Raw genomic sequence first — 19,515 nt, 5'->3', positions numbered from 1 at the left:
GCGGGGGATAACTATTCCAATGTTCCGGAATAATATATAATAATCACTTAGAGCTGTAAAAGCTGTTGTACATATATCGACTAAAAAGATTATGCCAAAGCAGAATACTTATAATATATTGTTTAACGACATAATGGTCAAGTCTAAGCTAGATATCGTTAAAGTAATTAAACAGGAGAGAAATCCTGAATATAGTTCTACAAATATCAATATCCAGTCTGATGTTTTATGTTCAAGGGGAGGGGAGCAGATTTAAATGCCTTGACACTCAGGCACACTCACTAAAGAAATCTGTAAACTATCTATGCTATGTTATCACATCAATCTTCAAAACTCGTTGGAAGGTAGAGAGTTGGCGAAATATCCGATGAACATATGTAAGAGATCCATTCTTTTATTATTTACATGTATGGCTGATATTTCAACCACCCTCTTCTCCACCGTTAGGAAGGTTGACTTCATCTTCCGATTCAGCCTCAATCTCAGCCAGAGCCTCTCTTTGGGATTTTCGGCTATTCTGAGCGCCTTGGGCCAAAGGCTGCGGCACAGGCTTCGCAGCTGGTATACCGCCGGAGGTGATATACAGGAATTCCTCCTGGGGGAAGTGATCGATATGATTGAAAAATGAAGCGAACCTATTTATCTAGGAGTCAGTGAAACAGTAAAGGTTTGGTTGGAGTTAGCCAAAGGCTTACGCGTTGATTTCCTCTTCCGCACGGAAAATGCGGTCATAGATCTCTCGTTGTTTGAACTCATTCATTTCCGTGGCATACTCATCAAACACAATGGGCTTCTTTCCGGTCTCCTGCGCCTTTCTATTGTAGCTGTTGAACACGGGGCGTTCCAATAAAAGCCCCAGTCCGGGCGCCTTAGGGATGGGAATCTTAGTCGGTCCATATGAGTCGATGATGCGCTTAGGGTCACAGCCACAGCGCACGATGAGTGTGGCCATGGCCACCATTTTACGAATTTGGTGCATCATGAAGCTTTGACCGTGGACCTTGAGACTAAGCCACTCGGTGCCATTGATGATAATCGGCGTAGTGTCGACTTTGAAGGATTTGATATGGCGTTTGGCAGAGGGGTCTTTGAACAACTTCTGGATGGTGTAATTGTAGAAGTTCTTGGTTCCAAGGTATTTATCCAAAGTCTCTTGTAGGCGAGCAACGCGTGCGGGAGGAATACGGTAAGATCGCTTTGCGGTACTGTATGCAGCTTTCACAGCCTTGACTGCATCGATGATTTTCCGTCTGCGAGCCTCCTCGGCTTCAGTGAGTTTAGGCTTTGCCGTGCCATCACCAGAAGGCTTCTCTGCACCCGAGGCGTTCGCGTCCTCTGTGGCTTCTGGTTGTTCCTTACCCTCCGTAGGCTCTGACGATTCATATTCCTCAGGTCTCTCGTGGTAGATCGCATTCTTGACAACCTCGCGGATATCTTCATCTATGCGATCGAGAACGGGCCGAATATACTTTTCATCGGCTTCTTCCCAGTAGTTAGCTACTTCCTCTTGTCTAGCTTTGAACGCCTCCAAATCTCCTTCCTTTTCAGCGATCTCCACAATCTTCTTGCCAAGGAAAGAGCTGGGGTGCGGTGGCAAAAAGCAGTAACTGGGCATCAGATACTCGTAAATACGAGAGTCGCACATCTGATAACTGCTGAAGGACTTATTCGCGATCACAATACCCCAGACACGGATCTGTTCACTGAGGTGGCTGTTGATCTTCTGAACAATATCTTCATCCTCAACAATCAATTTCAAGGACACGATATTACCGGCTGCATGGACACCCTTGTCGGTACGGGCGCATCGTACCAATGACGATTTCTTCGGGTCAGCTGCGTTAGCCTTGGAGATAGCTCCGGCAGCTACAAATGCAGTGAAGAGCTCGCCCTCTATTGTCTTTTCGCTTTCGCTTCTGTAGATAATTAGTAACTGTCTGAAACTGAAGATCCCAGCAGCTATCATACAATTGCATTCCCTTGTAGCCTGTTCCAGAATATCCTAGCAGGACAGCCACCTTCTTCTTTGGCCGTCTCTGTTCGTTCTCGATGTCTTCCTGGGAGAACTGTGTGGCGTAGATCGGAGTCTTAACTTCCTCTCCATTCTCAATCTTCCGTCGTTTGACCTCATTCTCTTTATCTAGTCGCCCTCTTTTGTCTAGCGCTTGCCGACTTGCTTGGTTAGCCGATGACCGTCAGACTAGGACTCTAGAAACCACGAGACATACCTCCACTCTGCTCTTCCCATATCCCCCTTCTTACGCTTGCGATCAGCTTCTTCGGATCCGCTAGGTCTTCCTTCGTTATTGTCCATGGCTCAACTGGTCTTCGCCAATAGGCTAGAGGTATACAAGAAGCGAAATATCTTTGCGAGCGGACAAACGAAAAGAGTTCGGTTCGAGTAGAACGACAAAAAAAGTCTATATTCTTGCGGGATGCACGAGACCCAGCCAAGTATTGACGAGCGGAAACGTAGATACGCATGAAGAAGCGGGTCCCGAGGGGAAAAACTTCCTGCGAGCGTCGACTCTTGATATCGTGCCTTTTTTTCCTGGCGGCGATTGAATCCAGTTTACCCTAGCCGTATCAGGACTAGTACATATACCCGGGGCCGCTACTTCCGATTCGGGTAGCTCCGATTAACGCCTCAGGCATGAAGGATGCTGTTCCCATCCTTCCTTTCCTTTACTTTCACTTGAGCCTGAGTCTTACTTTCCATCGTTCTTGGTTATTTCCTCTGCCATAGCATCGCGGGCCATTTATTTGGTCGGTGGGAGCTTCTACTTGTAGTTTTCTATTTGAAATCCCGTGCTCAATCTTCGGTCCTCAGAGAAAGCCATGCTCTTCGTTTTGCGCTGACCTTTGTTCGGGATATCGAGAACCTTTGCGCTCCGCGCCGACTTCAATCGCCTCAACGCCGTCTCATCAGCCACAGCCTCACCCATTTCTTCTTCCCTGGAAACACCTTTCGGGCTTCAACATGGATCTTGCGAATACCCTCATTCGGAGTGTGGTCCGTGCATTCTACGAGACCCGCCACATTCTCGTGGTTGATGCGCTTTTCATTCATTCGGTGTATGTCTATGCGTAACTATCTTAAAAAAAGCCCTAATAAAGAGGCACCATTCGCAACACCAGCTCTAACCACCGACTATATAGTCTCCATGCCGAGGACCTCGCCTTTCTCCTAGGAATGCAACAGAAAGATCTCCGGAAACTATGCGCCAAATTGCGTGAGGACCGCCTAATCTCAGTGTATGGAATGCCTGTGGCGCTACTTTAAGTTGTGGGGTGCCAGCTAAACTGACCTGGTTTCATCAGTAATACACGAGCAGAGATCCGAGATGGTTCGACTCGCCCCGTTAACCGGGAGTACTACTACATCCCGCTACACCCCGTCGTTGACGCGATAAAGTACAAGGTCTCGAAGTTAACCTCGACGATTAAAGCACAGTATACGCCCAGCGAAGACCGGAAGGAGTATATCTGCATGAGGTGTGGATCGGAGTGGACGGAACTTGATGTGCTGAGTTTGTACTCCGAGGAAGGATTCGAATGCCAGAATTGCGGGGCTATCCTTGAGCGGACGGAAGATGTCAAGGGGGCCGAAGGGATTGACCGTACAGGTCACGAAAAGAACAGCAAGCTCATGCATCAACTTGACAAGATGCTTAAGTTGCTGAAGCAAATTGATTCCGTTGAAATCCCGCCGAACGATTTCGATACCGCCTGGGATCATAAAATCGATGTTGTGCGAAACCAGTCCACTCATCCGACAAGAGCTGCGGTTGTGGTGCCTTCAAAGAAGCAGGAGGCCGTTCGCGGTAATACCAAGACTGATGCCGCTGCTCTTGAGATCTCCCTTACATCTAGCGCTGAAAAGAGCGCCGCCGAACAAGCGGAGGAGGCCGCACGCAAGGCTGCTGTGGAGAAGCAAAATGCGCTCCCGGTTTGGCATACGCATTCGACGGTATCTACAGGCGCTGGAAATCTTTCCACTGTGAAGTCGGAAACGGATGGGGACGTGAAGCCGGAGATCAAGGAAGAAGATCGCAAGCCGGATCTCGACGCCCTCGATGACAAAGTCGCAGCTTACTATGCCGAAATGGAAAGGGAGAAGGCCCTTCAGGCGCAGGAGGATTCCAGCAGTGCAGAAGACGACTCCGACGAATTCGACGAAGAATTCGAAGACGTTGGCGGTGTCTCTGCGAGCGATACTGCATCACCGGCCGTTGGCGGTGTTGGTCCTGGTCCTACCAGTGCACCTACGATCACCCCATCCACGGGCATAAAGCGCGAGCTCGACACATATTCCGGTACAAGTCCTCACACAACTTCAGCAACACCATCCACTGGTGTCGATGAGGGTCCGGCAGCGAAGAAGGTCAAAGTCGAACCAGAAGTGAAGAAAGAGGAGTCTGATGAAGACGATGATGAGGAATTCGAAGATGTTTGAATGGATCCAATTAAGGGCTAGCTACTCTATGGTCTACTTCAACCCGTATTGGCGCAGGCGCCCGGGGGAGACGTACTCTGCTAAAGAACTAACATCGTCAATAATAACAAAAGGAGCATGTGGTATTTCATAGGACAAACTTTACAAGGGGCACATGAATAGACGGAGGGTTTCGTTTATATTTCTTTATGACTATCCATTTAACTTACTGGGTTTCAGAAAGCTCCATTACCAGTCAATGCATCGATTTGTATAATGTGAAGCCTTAAAAGTGAAAAGAGAATGACTGAAATTTTGAATTTTCAGAGTATCATTATTTGAAGAGACCAACATAGTCAATTGAAAGTCCTGCTTTCTTTCTAAGGTAGTCCTTCTATTTGTTCCATGAATTTGTGGACCATCCAGGAACCAATGCCATGGGAAGTCTCATTTTGCAGCCGTCACTCATTCAATCAAGCAATATCGTTCCCTGGCTCATCATAGGGACAACGCAGAAACAAATCGTGCAGGCTCTCCAGCAAAAGCAATGCAAGTTCTTGCAGAACAACAACACCATTACCCTTTCTTTATTTCGCAGATAGCCGAAGAAATAGAAAATGGAGAGACAAGGAGTAAAAAAAGACCTAAAAGCGAGCAAAAACAAAAAAGAGAAACAGTCCTTTCCTTTTTACAGAGTTCCAGATCAGAGACTCATTTCTAGTGTAGATGGGCAAAAGAAAACGCCGATTAATGCAGTCCCAAGCAGAGCAAAGGTAAAAGGTAAGAGCAAAGAGAGGTGATCTTGCTTTCTTCCCTTTGTTCCAGTTCATCTCTCATGATACAATGGCAGGGTTTCAGGTATGGTTCCCAGTAGCGCAGCTCATGGTGAACCTGCAACCCCTACATCTGAGTCGCTTGCTATCATTGAGTGTTCCTCCCATTCCTCTGGAGAAGGTTGATCAGATTCTGACGCCCCCGGTGTTAGATGTTGATGAGGTGGTAATAAAATGGGGTTCTTACCAGAAGCCAGCTCCTCGGGCATATCAACAGATAGTTCCTCTATAGCCCCAATGACGGCTGTGTTCTTTATTAGTGATATTTATAGTCTGCGGTGCGGTTTAGGCTTTTCAACATACCCTGCGCCTGACTGACATATTCCTGATCCTGTTCACTATCGTCGAAGTAAGTGACCAAGCAGTGATTAACAACTGCCTTAATCGTCTCTACAACTTTTGTTTCGACATTGCCTCCAGGAGTTGATAGGTATGTCTTTCTCAACCTGCTAATGCTTGCATGCACAAGCTCCTTGGCTGCCTGAGTATGGCGCGATTGCCAGTCGTCGCCGATATCGCCGGCCTCACCCGTGAACAGTATTCGGCGTAAGAATTCCATGGTCATAGTTCTGACCGTTCTGTCTGGAAACATGAGCAACGTGGGAGCCCAGTCCGGTATTTTATCTATAAGCTGGGATGAGAACCATGCCTCATTGAGATCAAGATGCTCGTTACGGCACGACATAATGCTTGTGAAGAACGCAAGGTGCTCTTTACCCCCGCTATCGTTGATAGACTCCACTCCTTTTGCAACGTAGTCGATCAAGGAAACGATTCTTTCTTCATCAGTACTCCGTCGACAGAAAATCAATGTCGCTTCCAAGAACGGGGCACAAAGTTCGGCAGGGGCAACTCGTAAGCCGTCTTCGAGCGCCTTGCAAATCGGGTCCGTGAGGCCAGCCTCGGGCTCAGCATCAACAAGCAAGCCAACAATGTTCCTACATGCTTGTGGGTTACTGTACTGCTGAAGGAGTTTCTTCAGAAGCAGTAATTCATTGCTTCTCCCAACAGGTCGAATGAGTTCGTTCTCCATAACTGTGAGAGAATACCTATTGTCGGGTAGGGTCTCTCTCTCTTCCTCCGGTGTAGGCAAGGCAGAGAAGTCGATGTGCGTTAGCAGCGTGGACAAGAGATCCGTGAGTTTCCTATGTGAATATCTTCTTCCCTTCTCAAGGAGCTTGCAATAAGCAAGGTAGTGACGCCTCAGCCTCTTTGTGTCGTCACGATCGAGCCACACGATTTCCAAGCATTTGGAAAGGAACCCAAAACTGAGCACCATCCCGGCTTCTTGAGGGCCAAAGCTTGCAAGTAGTAACAAAAACTCAAAGTAATCATCCCATGACCGGCTTACTGTATGAAGTGTCGCCCAGAGGCCATCCAATGATGCGACCACGTTTTCGAAGCCGTCCAGGTATCGTGTACGCCATCTGTCCTTCTCAAAGCTCTCCTGCTCAGCGTTGTTACACAGCTCTTGGAGTCTTGAAAGAGCGCATATAAATATCCTGATCGAACTATTTCGAACAGCAGCATGGGGACTCTTTAGAACCAGATTGCGTATACCAGCTGGTCTTTCTGCTACCCACTGCAGGACTCTGTAGGCTGCCTTAGGCAGCTCATTGATGACTCTGAGCAGCTCAGACACAATCACATCCAGCCCCAATGGCTCTCTGTTTCTTGAAATTAGCTGTTCAAGTGTATCCAAAGCGATGAAAATAACAGATTTATCCAACTTAAATTCCCCCATACGCTTAAAATCCCTCATATCGTGAAGCTGACAAAGGATGTATCGCACGAAGAGTGTGTGATATGGGTCCAACAAACAATAAGTCCGTATGAAGATTTCGTTTTCCATCACAATATGGTTCGCAAGAGGCACTGGTAACTGTACCCGAACTGGACAGAAGCTCGAGGTTGGCTCATAAATCGACTTAGATAATTCCATACTCGAGACGCGTTGATAGAATAGCATGTAAGCATTCCACACTTTGTTGAACCGGACCTGGCCCATGGAAGCGTTGTTCAGAGAGTCATTGTAACCGCCAAAGCATTGGTCCGCAATCTTGGATGGGTCAAACCGACTCACGTCCGAGTCATTGAACTCAACCCATGAGCCTCTGCTATCAGCAGTAGGCCTTTCACGGATGTACGAATAGTAGTGACCAGATTCAGCTGTACCGCTATGGACCAAAACACCAACCAATTCGAAAAGGTCTTCTTGAACCTCTGCGTTTGGATCCGAGAGATACTCAACTTTAAATGGGCTCATATCAATGTGCTCAGGGAATTGAAACTCGTCATTAATCTTGCTGCGCATCATCGTGACCATATCAAAATCAAAGCGTTTGAGATGGAATATGAGATTATCGGGAACATCTTTCAAACAAGCCCTCTTTACAGCATCGACATGTCGCCCACAAGAAGTGCAGGAGTATTTGTTGTCTCCCTGCATGATCTCTCCTTCGACGTACGCCTGAAGACTCTCCTCAAGACTCGCTTTACCCTTTATATCGCATTGTATCGCAGAAAAGGGCTCAAGGCGCTCAGAGATATGGGAACACTCTTTAGACTTGATTTGTTGCACGAGCTGGCCGCCATAAAAGGAACGAAACTTCTTCTTTTCATCAGCGTCCGTAATCTGAGCCTCCCATCTATCAAACAGCAGGTTGTAGAACTCGTCAACATCCATTTGTATCGTGACATCGACAGGTTCATTGTCGTACGTCCTTATCGAGTCCACTAATCCCTGTGGGTCGACACTTTTGAGCCACGTTTCTTGCATATAACCAAAAACCTTCTTTGTCTCCTCAAGTAACTTCTGGGAGACAAGTGGGTCCACGAGTCGGAGCTGCATCATAAAGTCGCGGAAGCTGACATTCATGAAAAGCTGTGTCAACAGCGAGTTTAGGTAGCAAGTGTTGGACAGATTCTTCAATCCAGCATAGCCTTCAGGCGCTCGGATCATTTTGTGACGATCGAAACACCAAGAGGATGAGTATGTATAGTCTTCTGGGATGATATCTTCTAGGCGCTCCACGATCTTAGAATAGTTCTCATCATATTTGCATAGTAGGCTTAGTATGCTGTATAGTTCCTGCCGAGATGGAGTATGCATCACTGGGGTCTGAGGGGCGATAGCATGGGTTGTAGACTCAGAAAGATCCGGAAAAAGATATTTGTCAAACAGGCTCTCGGTGAGATTAAACGTTTCCACTGTGATATTGGTTGAGCCTGCGAGCTCTAGACACGACCTTAGGAGCCGACAAAAACCTAAGAGTAAATGGTCGACAGGCTCTCGTCCAACAAACTCTTCAGTCTGATGATTCAGCATGATAGTACTCCATTGCTTGAGATAGTCGCTCAACATGAGATCGCGCGGCGACTTTTCCGCAACCGAATGGAACACCAAGTGGGCAATGTCAAAGAACTCCTGAGACTGCTGGACGCATTCTAGTGTACGCGGGAAGTTCTCTACAAATGCCTCCCAAATTGTTGCGAGAATATCAATTCTGGCCGGATTCTCAGAAGCTGTTGCCGCTCGTAGTTCTGGAGTTTCTGATTTTCCTGGTTTCTTGAGTAACTTCGATGGGCTGCAGGCAACAGCTATGTTCTCCGAGATACCTTTTCGAATAGGCTGGCGGCCCTCCTCTAACAGAAGCGAAAACAGAAGGTGGTCGAATTGTGTTTGCTGTTTAATCACAGTCCAAAACTCGGGATCGCGAACAGCGCCTTCAGTCATGATAGCAAAGGAGTTGCAAATTAACTTATGTATACCAAGTTCCGAAAGATAACCCGGTGACAGATGCCGCCCAACTTCCATTAAGTGCAGTAACTGGCGGACCAAAGCCGTCGAATCCGGGACCAAGGATGCATCGCTGGCCAAAGGTGGTCTCACAAGAAGAGCATAGAGGAGACATTCAACAAGACTGGTGGCAAAAAGGAGCTTCGTAGAACAGTTACTCATGGAGTCACACATTTCGGGACGTGTCAAAGCAGCAACCAGGACTCGGACACTGTGACACACAAATGCTTGATTCGGTGACGATTCCAGTGCTTCCTCTCTCAGGCAAATAGAAAGTGCATTTACTGAGTAGAGAAAATTATACGGTTTATCCATAGGGAACATGTCTTCCTCAGGCGTGTCGACGGACCTGACTAACTGTAGGACTCTTTCTTGGGGAGGGAAGACAACAAGGAAGTCGTAAATCTCCCGGGCTAAATGATCCTCGAGAGCTAGAAGGTCATAAAGATCATCAAAGTGCTTAAGTACTTCGGAGTCGACTGATGTTAGAGACTGACGTCGTCCTGTCAGTGCCACCTCACGGCTGTCAGGATCTCGACGAACAATTAGCAGCCCAGAGCTTAAATTGAGATCTCGAACGGTCAGGCTAGGCTTTTCAAGGAGATCGATCCTATGCCCACTATAGATAGTGTTGAGTTTCAAGAAACCAGTGGTTTGTACAAGCCTCTCAACCAGCTCAGGTGCAGTCGAGAGATCACCAATCTGCAGGGAGCGGACCTTTGACTGTGTACTGCCATCAAAAGCTTGATAGCGAATATTAACCAGCTCGCCTTTCACCGGTCTACCAGGTATGCCAGGTGGCGAATTTTGGGGCGGGCTGTACTGGGGCCGACTACGCAGGCCTTGCAGAAACCGGCGCAAGAAGAATAGGGAACGACCGAACCTCAATTCTTCCATCTGGCGTTCATCCTCAGACCCCTCCACTGCCATTGATACGTCAATATCATTGTCACGTTGATCACGAGAAGATTTCAACTTAGATGCGGCAGACTTGAGCTGGTCAACACAGCGATCAACCAAAGCAACATGGGTGGCTTCAACTGCAGACCGCGGCGATCGGTGAATGATGTTATGATCAAGGTAGACCTCTATGGCAAAATTAGTGGCATCAGTTTCGATTGAGCCAGGTGGGGCCGTCAGGATAATATCCCATATGCGGTCTATTCCTGGGATTGAGATAACCTCATTGTCACCCGCAATCGGTGGGGGATTGAAGCGAACTTCGTAATTGATGGCCTGTTTGGCAAAAGAGAGAACTTCAAGGAAATAGCCTTCAGCGGGAGACAGGTCGGACAGATACCCGTGGATACAACGTTCAATGAATGGGTTGCTCTTCGTACTATGTCTGGTAAGACCACATAGGGTGTCCCAGAGTGCCCGTCTGCCTTGTTGAGCAAGTTTTTGCGACATAAGGACTTTTTGCCACAACAGATCACCTAAATCGACAGTGATGGATTCCGGAACCTTGTCAATGATGCGGGTTAGTAAGTGTACACGGGAAAGGAAGCCATTCCTCGAGAACGATTCCGTGAAGTCTGTTTGGTTCATGTCCACGGTATGAGCGATTTCGTTTATCAATAAGCGCGTCAAGTCAAAATCCATGGCGAGCTTTCGTATCTCTTGTGTGTCATAGGTCGGAATCAAGGCATTCAGTGCTTGTATACTACCAACGGTGAACTGATTCATCTCAGCAAGGTCTTGGACACAGCGCTCGTACGTTTCCATTTTGTCCAGTTCGCTGAGTCCAACATCCATGAACAAGGTAAGCTGTGAACTTGAGAACTTCTGTAGAAGAGTCTTATGCTCGACAGAGAGATCGTTTGTCGCAGCACTTTCCCGGATCAGACGTACACACAACCGTAGTGGCACAGCGTCCACATGCGGCTCATCCAACAGCTGGTGTCTTTCGCTGTGTTTTTCACGTATTTGATGGAGAAGCTGCTCACAGAAATCCACCATCCGTGCGTCAAAACGAGCCAGCGGCAAATCAAGAAGCTTAGAACACAAATATAACAACGCCGGAGATGTAGATAGATGCATGTGAAAGGTCCTTGTAAGCATTCTAAGAACCTCGGACACCGTTCTCGGGTCGGGGCTCTCCGTCACGGCCTTCCAGATTGTGTCCGTGTCCGTGTCAGCGTATGTGGACGTGACAATCAAGAAGCCTACAATGTTGCCACTTCTGCTGATAAGCTGAGGGTGGGAATCGATGCTAACGATATATTCGACAACTTCATGCTCCCGTAGAAACCTGACAAGATATTGGACGACGGGATGCTCAATACCTGCAGGATCACTCTGAATATACTGCCGCCAAACGTTGACCAAGTCCATTTGCATTGTCTCCATGCCGTGGACCCTTAGCTCCATACGCCCATCCAGTATATGCTTCTTCAGAGCAGCAAATTTCCAGCCATAGTATACGATAGAAGCATAATCCTCTGGGGGTATACCTTCGGGGATCTTTATGGAGAGATCTTTGGCAATCTGCAAGGTAGGATCTCGGTCACGAAGAGAGACTGTGAAGTAGATCCAGGAAATGAAGCGGAGCATTGGATCACTTATATCGCTAGTGACCCACGAGGACTTCTTGCTTACGTGTGTCTGATAATTTTCATCTATGAGACGTATCAGGTTATAAACCGTCTTCATGGTACGTAGATAGGCGGGAGAGTTGGTCAGAGCATCATCTGCCTGGTACTTCCTCCGCTCATTCCCAGAATCCACCAAGTTGTGCAAGATTGTCACTATTGAAACTAGGGGAGCCGAAAGTTGAGGCCAACGGGGAATCAAGGTCATGATATAGGAAGCATACTCGGATAACCACTGGAGCATGTTGAATGGAGGAGCCACAATCTGGTCATTGAGACGAGCAGCCAAGTTGATAACTTCGGCGCCATGTATTCTTTCCGCAGTACGAAAGAACGGAATCCCATTTACTTGGAGCATCCAGCCAAGTGATGGGAAATAGGTTCTCGATATTAAATCCGATGCCTGCAAGTCCGTGTCTTCTATCAATTGACCCAATATTAAGGTGTCCAGGCGGATTATGTGGAGCGCAAGCCGGGTATAGTTAATAAAGAACTCTTCCAGGCATATCCAGGGCCCTCGGCCTTCATCTGGCTGAAGATCTTGTCTATAGTAGCTGATCAGTACGGACAGAAGGTCTACTGTATGATAAGTGGAGGTTCAGATAGGTACTTACGAACTCCGCAGCAAACTCTCCGCTATAACAGGAAGTTGTTCCCAAAAGTCCCGCTCATCTAATAGGCCCTCGAAGGTCAACTGCTCTAGGTTGTTCGCGACATCATCAAGCCAGCTTTTCACGGCAAGAAAGAACGCCGTTGCGTCATGCGGTGACCCTGCGGGTTCAATTAGTTGACTCCATTAAAACTCCGCCGAACCCGATTGTATTGACTTACCTTTCTCAATGATTGCCCCGATCTCCTCCAGATTCTCACGCAGATCAAGATCGCCGCGGAACTTGGGGAAGGTCTCTGTCAGAGGCGGTTGTTCGTGAAGCTGCACCACACCGGGATTTCCCAACGTTTCGCCCAGCGGCTTCCAACTCGATGTACTTGGGTCTTGGTCCATGTCCTCCAGCTCCGCCACTTCAATCTCCGGGCTCTGGGCAGGGGAGGATGATAATGATATTGCGTTCGATGCACGAGCGCCGACGTCATCCACGGAAGGCGTCGGGGAATGGGCGTTCGACTGATTAGCGGAGGTATCTTTAGGCATGTTATCGGCGACTGGGGATTTCATGTTGATAGTTATTCGGCTGGCCGGGCGGGTCGATGCAAGAGCTTCTTGCTCACTCGTGGCAGGAGCATCCGGAGCCCGCTCGGCTATTAGAGAAGCAGGAACCTCGTTATTTGACCAAGGCTCCCGGATGCCGCTTCCACTGTCGAGACGGGGACGTTTCCGGGTGGATTGAGGATCGCTTTCTTCCATGGGATCGCCAGGAGAACACGTCGGGTCGATCGATATGGGATCAGGCGGGGTGCTAGAGCTCTCTAGCGGGGCAGCTGCCATGACATTTTCCTGAATTTCTCTTGGAGGTCACAGGAAAGGAGGGGAAGTAGAGGTGAATAAAATTCTTTCGAGGTAGGGTAAGACCAGCACCCACTGAGTGAGAATGGAAAGAGACGTGATTCAAAAAGAAAAGAGAGTCGTAAGAGTGACGGGAAGGAAGGGCGAATGATGCGGGAGGGAAAAAATAGAATTATGATTGGTTTGCGGAGGCGTAGCCGCTCAGCTGTCTGCCTGGGATGTGGATGAGGACAAATAAGGGGGAAAGGGAAAAAGATAGGCTGAAAGATGAAGCCTTGAGGGGGGGGTGGGTTGACTTAACCGGGGTAAAAACGAAAAAAAGAAAAAGTAGAGGGTGAGAGACAGCTCTCTGCTTGAGTTGGTGGAAATATCTAAAGCAAAAGAACCTTAGAAGAGCAACAGCTCTGACGTTGCAGTGGAGAAGCTCAACAGTAGTTGGCTGCTCTTTTTTTTAACATAGGCGGCTGCCGCACAGCAAACCACAAAAGGGCCTTTCTGGACACAACCCTTTTCTCTCTTAACTACGGAGAGATTGCATATTGTTCATTAGAATGAAATTAACTACTGTCTACTTTTTATTCTCTCTTGCTTGCTTTCTTTCTTTTCCTTCTAAAACATCAGTTACAATAGGCTAAAGCATGCGACATGCTTCGCTAAATACTATGAACTTTTATACTACTAGTAAGTAGTACATTAAATGTGTTACTCTATCTGAGAAATTAGACAAAGACAAAAACCTAGAATATCCCATCCTCGTCACCCATAAAACTCTCGTTATGTAAAACATGCATGACATCATTCCCAATCCGAACTGGTGCCTTAAAAAGCGCCTGTCCACGGTGCCTTAAACAAATACTTAGTATCCTTGGATTTCGGTTAGTGTTATAATTTTATTTCCTCGTTATTTTTTATTTTGTCCTCCCTCCCCTTTGTTCATTTCCCCCCTTACCTTAACCCATTCTCCGACCTACATACGAGTAGTAGTGTTCATCAGCCAGCCTTGTTTGGAAAGCTGGATATTCCGTGCCTTACATCAGTACAATAATTGATTCCGCATTTGACAATGTGACATCGTTCCACTAGTAGTAATCAATGCCCTTTGTAATATATTTAAATCTAATATTGATCCCCATCCCAACCTTAATTAAAGCCCCCGAATGAACTCCACAGGAACATTCTACGCTTTCTAGCGTCCGCAACTCATATTAATCGCCGATGAGATAAAACAAATTATTTCAACACCGCATTGATCGTTGTCAAGATGCGGGGCCTGGTGAGTCTAGATTTTTAAATTGATCTCCTTTATTTTGTTGCTATGTCGACCTTAAAAAAACATCTACGTAGAATCCCATTCCATTGACAAGCCAATGAAAACTCGTATTACATCTCTTGGTCCTCAGTAATAATGTGAAGCTTCCCGGAATGTCAGACATAGACTTTGTCTCTTAGATACAATGCAGAAGAGCGTCTAAAAAGAGGACACCACACCATGAGGACTGTGTGACCACTTAGAGATTATCCCCGACAAGACAGGCATCTATCTATATATAAGAAGGCGGTTATAAATCTGCCATCGGTGTCTCAATCTTTCGAATAACCCTTGCTGGATTGCCGACGGCTAAGTGGAAAGCAGGGACATCCTAAACCATTCCATGCATACATCAGCTCAATAAGGTTTTAAGATAAAAGGAAATAGGGCAAGATATTCGTACCTTGGTGACTACACTTGCCGCTCCAATGGTTGCACCTTTCCCTATCGTCACCCCCGGGAGAACGGTGACATTCCCGGCTAACCAACAATCCTCCCCGATGTGGATTTCCTTTCCTGACTCAGGGCCTTTGGTTCCATTGCGTAGAGAAGGATCTAAAGGGTGGACTCCGCTATATAGGTGCACATTAGGACCGAATAGCGTCCGTGCTCCAATAGTCACTAGACAAGTGTCGATAATGTGGCAGTTGGCATTGATAAAGACGCCTTCCCCCACTTTCACATTGTAGCCGTAATCCATTCGGATAGGTGCCTCTATCCAAGGTTCATCCTCGAAGAGAGCTTCATCTTCCATGGGATCCTCTTTTGGGGGTGGGAGAGGGGTTTTATCCTGAACAATACTAGGTCATCGTTAGTTACTATCTACATAGGTGTAATAGCGCAACGTTGGCTGCATGAGAGTATTTCCCTCATCAGGATTACGTATGGGGAGAGATCCGAATCGCCAAGACTCACTCTCTCCAAAGCTCTACAAGACGTCGACGGGGGACGTCTTCAGCGTGATTGAATCGGCGACAAGCTCTAGCGCAACGGGATCGAGCAGCAATTAAATCTGGAGTAAAGGCGTGATACAGCTCCCCTCGTTGCATTCTCTCCTGGTTAGCTAACCGAGCTTCTTCGGAGTCCATTTCGCGATTTGACTTTCAATATTCTTTTGCCAATAAATATAATATCTTGGTGATGTGTCTCTTTTCTACAGCCGGAGGATCTCTTTTGTTTAGCGTGGTCTATAAATAAGTAGTGCTTTTGATCACTAAGCGCAGGAAGGAAATCTATTGGCGAGCAATCGGACTCATATTGTTCTCCAGGTGGAGCACATTGTTTTTATAACAATATTCACAGTGTCCACAGAGCTCGACCATTGTTAAATCCCTATTCACTTGGTTTGTACAAGATCATGATGCATTAGTACCAATCATCCACCGCCTCCTTTCAGTCACCTCCCCGCCGAAGTCAATCTCAGGCACGGGCAAGCAGACAAACAACAAAAAGATGGCCCAGAATACTACAACACCCCCATCCTCGACTATCCCCCCCGAGTTAATAACTCCCAACTCCTCCTTCTCCGTCAACCACACCTCCCCCTGCCCAGCAGCAAAAATGCCGACGAAATCATCCCAACTAACCCTTGACCCCTCCAACTACCCCGGCGGCAAGAAGTCTCTCTCCGGGGTCTCCCTCCGCGCGTTCTTAATCGGCACCACTCTCGGACTCTCCACCTCCCTAACCATTGTCCTCCACGTCTTCAACGCCCCCCTCTGGCGTGTCCCGTTCTTCCTCGCCTCCCTGGCCCTCTTCCACTTCCTCGAATACTATGTAACAGCCGAATACAACACCCGTCACGCCAACATCTCCGCCTTCCTCCTCTCCTCGAACGGCTGGGCATACAATGTCGCACACATCTCCGCCGCAGTGGAATGTCTCCTCGCCCAGCTCTTCTGGCCAAATGCCGCCTACCTGAACTGGGGATCGCCCGTCCCAGGCCTAAAGGTTCAAGTTATGCTCGGACTCGTCCTCATGGTTATCGGCCAGGTTGTTCGCACGGTGGCCATGGCACAGGCGGGAATTAGCTTCAATCATACAGTGCAGGTCGAGCGGAAGGAGGACCATACTCTGGTTACGCATGGGATCTATGCGGTTCTGCGTCATCCGAGTTATTTTGGGTTCTTCTGGTGGGGATTGGGGACGCAGCTGGTGCTGGGGAATGTGGTCTGTTTTGTGGGTTATGCGGTAGTGCTGTGGAGGTTCTTTTATAGTCGGATTTTCCGTGAGTTTTGCTTTTCTCTCAGACTGTTCATGTCTCTATTGGATACTAATGGATTTGTGTTCAGGGGAGGAGAAATTCCTGATTGCGTTTTTTGGGGATGACTACGTTGAATATAAGAAGAGGTCCTGGGTGGGGATTCCAGGCATCCATTGAGCATTGCCCCGTGCTTGAAATGTTGAGTAGATTGTTGCGACGGGGCCATGGATTTTGTATAGAAAAGACGCAGCTGTGAAAATTATTTGCTGTTGTATCAAATGCCACGCCGAACGCCATGCGCTTTAACGTCAAAATTCAAGCAAATCCCAATATGTACAAATAATCAAGTTATCTAAAGTTTACTCTCCCGTTCTGGAGCAACTGCCCCCACGGCACCGCTCATATAAGGACCCTGGTTGTCCGACTCGGTAGCACCGGCGTCGTTTCCAAATAGAACAAGCTCACGCCCACCTTTAGTGCTCCACCAGGCCACGCAGTAGCATGCACGCTCGACGTCCATCTCGCCACTGCTCAGGGCTTCCCAGAACCGTTCGACGCAGACGGTGCGCATCTCAGAATCACGAATGGCATTGATCAATTGAGCTGTCAACGGTAGCCATTCTTCTAGGTCTTCAACCCGAAGGAAGCTGAGACCATCAATCAAGGAAAGGGTGAGAGCAGCTTGCTCCGAAAGTGGCGGTGTCTTGCTGGTTTCCAAGTTAGCCCCAGTATCAGCCGGTTGCGGCAAGACCTTGTCCGAGGCGTGTAGTGCTCGGTCATAGAGGACTTCAAGTAGGATAGAGGGCAGGTGGCGTTGTGTGTTTGCAATAGGCGATGGAGGGGCGGTGACTTGGAGAACGGTCCTAAAAGCGAGGCGGAATTGGCGGATAGACAGGTTTTCAGGGAATACCTATAGATTTGATTAGCGCACGACCTTCGCCAAAAGATGGACATAACTTACAGCAAATAGATTGTCAATATAAAACGGAAGATGCTTGGCTGCGACGTGTGCGTTCCCCGGTATCGCGAACACCGCGAGAACCACGCTATGTGCAGCCTCAAAAATCTCAAGTAGATTATTATCTCCTCCAGCTGGAAGATAAGGAACCGCGGCACAGATGAGAAGGTCTTCGCTGAGTTTCGAAGACAAGACGGGAGTAAAGAGTTCCGACGTGTTCAAGAAGTATAGGTCAAGGCATCTCTCAAGAGGATGAGCTGGTATTTGCCCGAGTTCATTTGGCTTGATGCTTTTCAAGAAGTTCTCACTTAAATCCGGATATTGCGCGAGAATATCCACTGCTGTTAAGGTAACAAACATATGTTGAGAGGAGGTGTTTTGGCCAACACGCGACGTGATAAAATACAGGTTGCGAAGTATGTGAAGCGCTTGCATCGATAAGAAAGGCGCACCTAGAACATGGTTAGCTGATGCAGATAATGACTGCTATAGCTTGCATAATGACACTGACTTCTGTTCGCAGCCAAAATAGGATCGTTAATGACTCTTCCTAGGATAGCTCTAAGAACAATGACGATCGAATATAAGCAGTTGCGAAGTAGTTTCCATAAGCTTGGGATAGTTGTCTTCAATGATTCTGCGTCCAGGAACTCCGCTTCCTCAGCTCTGTCGATCTCCGATAACTTGTTCTGGCGCCATTGTACCATCAAGGTGCGGACAAAATCCGCAATGTGATCAACCGACCGCGCAACGAGCCCTGGGTCCTGCGTATTTTCAACCGCATGTGCAATAAGCCGGGACAGTGGCCCTAGCGCCGAGATGAGGGGGCTAGAGGAAATCGCCGTCACGCGGACGAAAGTATCAGATTCTAATGACCATTGGAAGCGCTTCCCCGGTGCTTCAACAATATCTTTATCAATTGTCCCTAGGAAGTACCCTGCCTCGAGACCCTCCGGCGAAGAATATGTGGCATCTATCATTACCGGCAATAGTCGATCGTAGTTGATCTTGCTTCTCTCAAAGTCGGACAGCAACTGAAATGTATAATTCAAGACCATGGTGATACAAAGGCCATCGATCTTGTTGTGAGGATCTAGCTCTTCAATAGCCAGCTGCGCGGCAGTCACCAAAGCGGATTCAAGCTTTTTACGAACACTCAGAGGCAATCCTTGCCTATCTTGTCCTTCAAACCCCAGCAAGATCCCCCCAATTAAGAGCAGATGCCTCCAACGCGGAGACTTCTCGTCCGCTCCATTGACGACTGCTTTAACCCATGCTTCTCGTTCTATTTTAACTGGTTTGGTGTATGGTATCCTAGGGTCGTCCGACTCTTCATTCCGGATGATTGCCATGGCTGCTGTGTGGAATACACTGAGTATTTTCCGGCAAGCGTGGAGGTCGACTGCATGATCCCATATAGCGGGGGCGACAAGCAATTGCGACGCAAGTAAACTGATATTTAGAGGGTTTGCGAGTACGGATAAGAGGCCGGTTGCCGTGGGGAGCAAGCTGGGAGACGAGTGTCAGGTCAGTCGAAGCCAAATAAAATAATCGCCCAGACAATCAGAGCGGGTGTTATCATACGCAAAAGCATCATGGAGTTCAGATGGGGATTGGAGCGATCGTAATAGAGCGCCTAAAGAGCGTGCCGTTGCCATCTTGGAATATATGGACACCTGACTTAAGGATCAGGGAACATGAGAAAATCAAAATGCAACAACTCCTGGCGAAGACTGTCGTTTTCGGTAGTTGCAGGCAACGACAAGGTTCCCAGCGCTATCAGTTACCGCGGAGGACCCCGGATCACCTGCCGAGGTTGGGAGGGGGTGGGCAAACAATGCAAACAGGCCATAGCTCCGAGCTACGGCCTGCATTAGAACTTTCCGTGGTCACATTGGCTACATGCTCATTTTACACCTAGTACC

At 47.9% G+C, this 19,515-nt stretch overlaps 6 protein-coding genes across 6 annotated transcripts; 2 read left to right on the top strand and 4 right to left on the bottom strand.

The window, feature by feature from the left end:
* Nucleotides 1–257: 257 nt before the first annotated feature.
* BDW43DRAFT_281588 (pseudouridine synthase PUS2) lies at nt 258–2,536 on the bottom strand. The gene is made up of 4 exons (XM_032042519.1): nt 2,229–2,536; nt 1,969–2,172; nt 696–1,916; nt 258–635 (listed from the first exon to the last, which is right to left on the bottom strand). The coding sequence occupies exons 1-4, from the start codon at nt 2,312–2,314 to the stop codon at nt 422–424; spliced, it is 1,725 nt and encodes a 574-aa protein (XP_031898605.1). The 5' UTR covers nt 2,315–2,536; the 3' UTR covers nt 258–421.
* A 176-nt stretch (nt 2,537–2,712) lies between these two features.
* Nucleotides 2,713–4,778, top strand: BDW43DRAFT_281587 (putative transcription factor TFIIE complex alpha subunit). Its single transcript, XM_032042518.1, has 3 exons — nt 2,713–3,075; nt 3,160–3,255; nt 3,322–4,778. Exons 1-3 carry the CDS (start codon nt 2,981–2,983, stop codon nt 4,454–4,456), a joined length of 1,326 nt encoding a protein of 441 aa, XP_031898604.1. The 5' UTR covers nt 2,713–2,980; the 3' UTR covers nt 4,457–4,778.
* BDW43DRAFT_281585 (putative ubiquitin C-terminal hydrolase) lies at nt 4,778–13,544 on the bottom strand. The gene is made up of 5 exons (XM_032042517.1): nt 12,490–13,544; nt 12,273–12,429; nt 5,572–12,203; nt 5,456–5,512; nt 4,778–5,380 (listed from the first exon to the last, which is right to left on the bottom strand). Exons 1-5 carry the CDS (start codon nt 13,100–13,102, stop codon nt 5,316–5,318), a joined length of 7,524 nt encoding a protein of 2,507 aa, XP_031898603.1. The 5' UTR covers nt 13,103–13,544; the 3' UTR covers nt 4,778–5,315.
* Nucleotides 13,545–14,757: 1,213 nt separating this feature from the next.
* BDW43DRAFT_281581 (sugar O-acetyltransferase) lies at nt 14,758–15,548 on the bottom strand. The gene is made up of 2 exons (XM_032042516.1): nt 15,345–15,548; nt 14,758–15,229 (listed from the first exon to the last, which is right to left on the bottom strand). Exons 1-2 carry the CDS (start codon nt 15,515–15,517, stop codon nt 14,782–14,784), a joined length of 621 nt encoding a protein of 206 aa, XP_031898602.1. The 5' UTR covers nt 15,518–15,548; the 3' UTR covers nt 14,758–14,781.
* Nucleotides 15,549–15,723: 175 nt separating this feature from the next.
* On the top strand, nt 15,724–17,051 carry BDW43DRAFT_132993 (protein-S-isoprenylcysteine carboxyl O-methyltransferase). Its single transcript, XM_032038210.1, has 2 exons — nt 15,724–16,656; nt 16,721–17,051. Exons 1-2 carry the CDS (start codon nt 15,882–15,884, stop codon nt 16,807–16,809), a joined length of 864 nt encoding a protein of 287 aa, XP_031898601.1. The 5' UTR covers nt 15,724–15,881; the 3' UTR covers nt 16,810–17,051.
* pex8 (putative peroxisomal membrane protein Pex17) lies at nt 16,871–19,389 on the bottom strand. Its single transcript, XM_032038211.1, has 4 exons — nt 19,175–19,389; nt 18,102–19,099; nt 17,594–18,042; nt 16,871–17,542 (listed from the first exon to the last, which is right to left on the bottom strand). Exons 1-4 carry the CDS (start codon nt 19,246–19,248, stop codon nt 16,985–16,987), a joined length of 2,079 nt encoding a protein of 692 aa, XP_031898600.1. The 5' UTR covers nt 19,249–19,389; the 3' UTR covers nt 16,871–16,984.
* Nucleotides 19,390–19,515: the final 126 nt, after the last annotated feature.

Source organism: Aspergillus alliaceus, assembly GCF_009176365.1.
Source record: "Aspergillus alliaceus strain CBS 536.65 unplaced genomic scaffold BDW43scaffold_32, whole genome shotgun sequence".
Classification (NCBI taxonomy): Eukaryota; Fungi; Ascomycota; class Eurotiomycetes; order Eurotiales; family Aspergillaceae; genus Aspergillus; species Aspergillus alliaceus.
The sequence above is the reverse complement of the archived record's forward strand: the minus strand, read 5'-3'. Positions and strand labels throughout refer to the sequence as shown.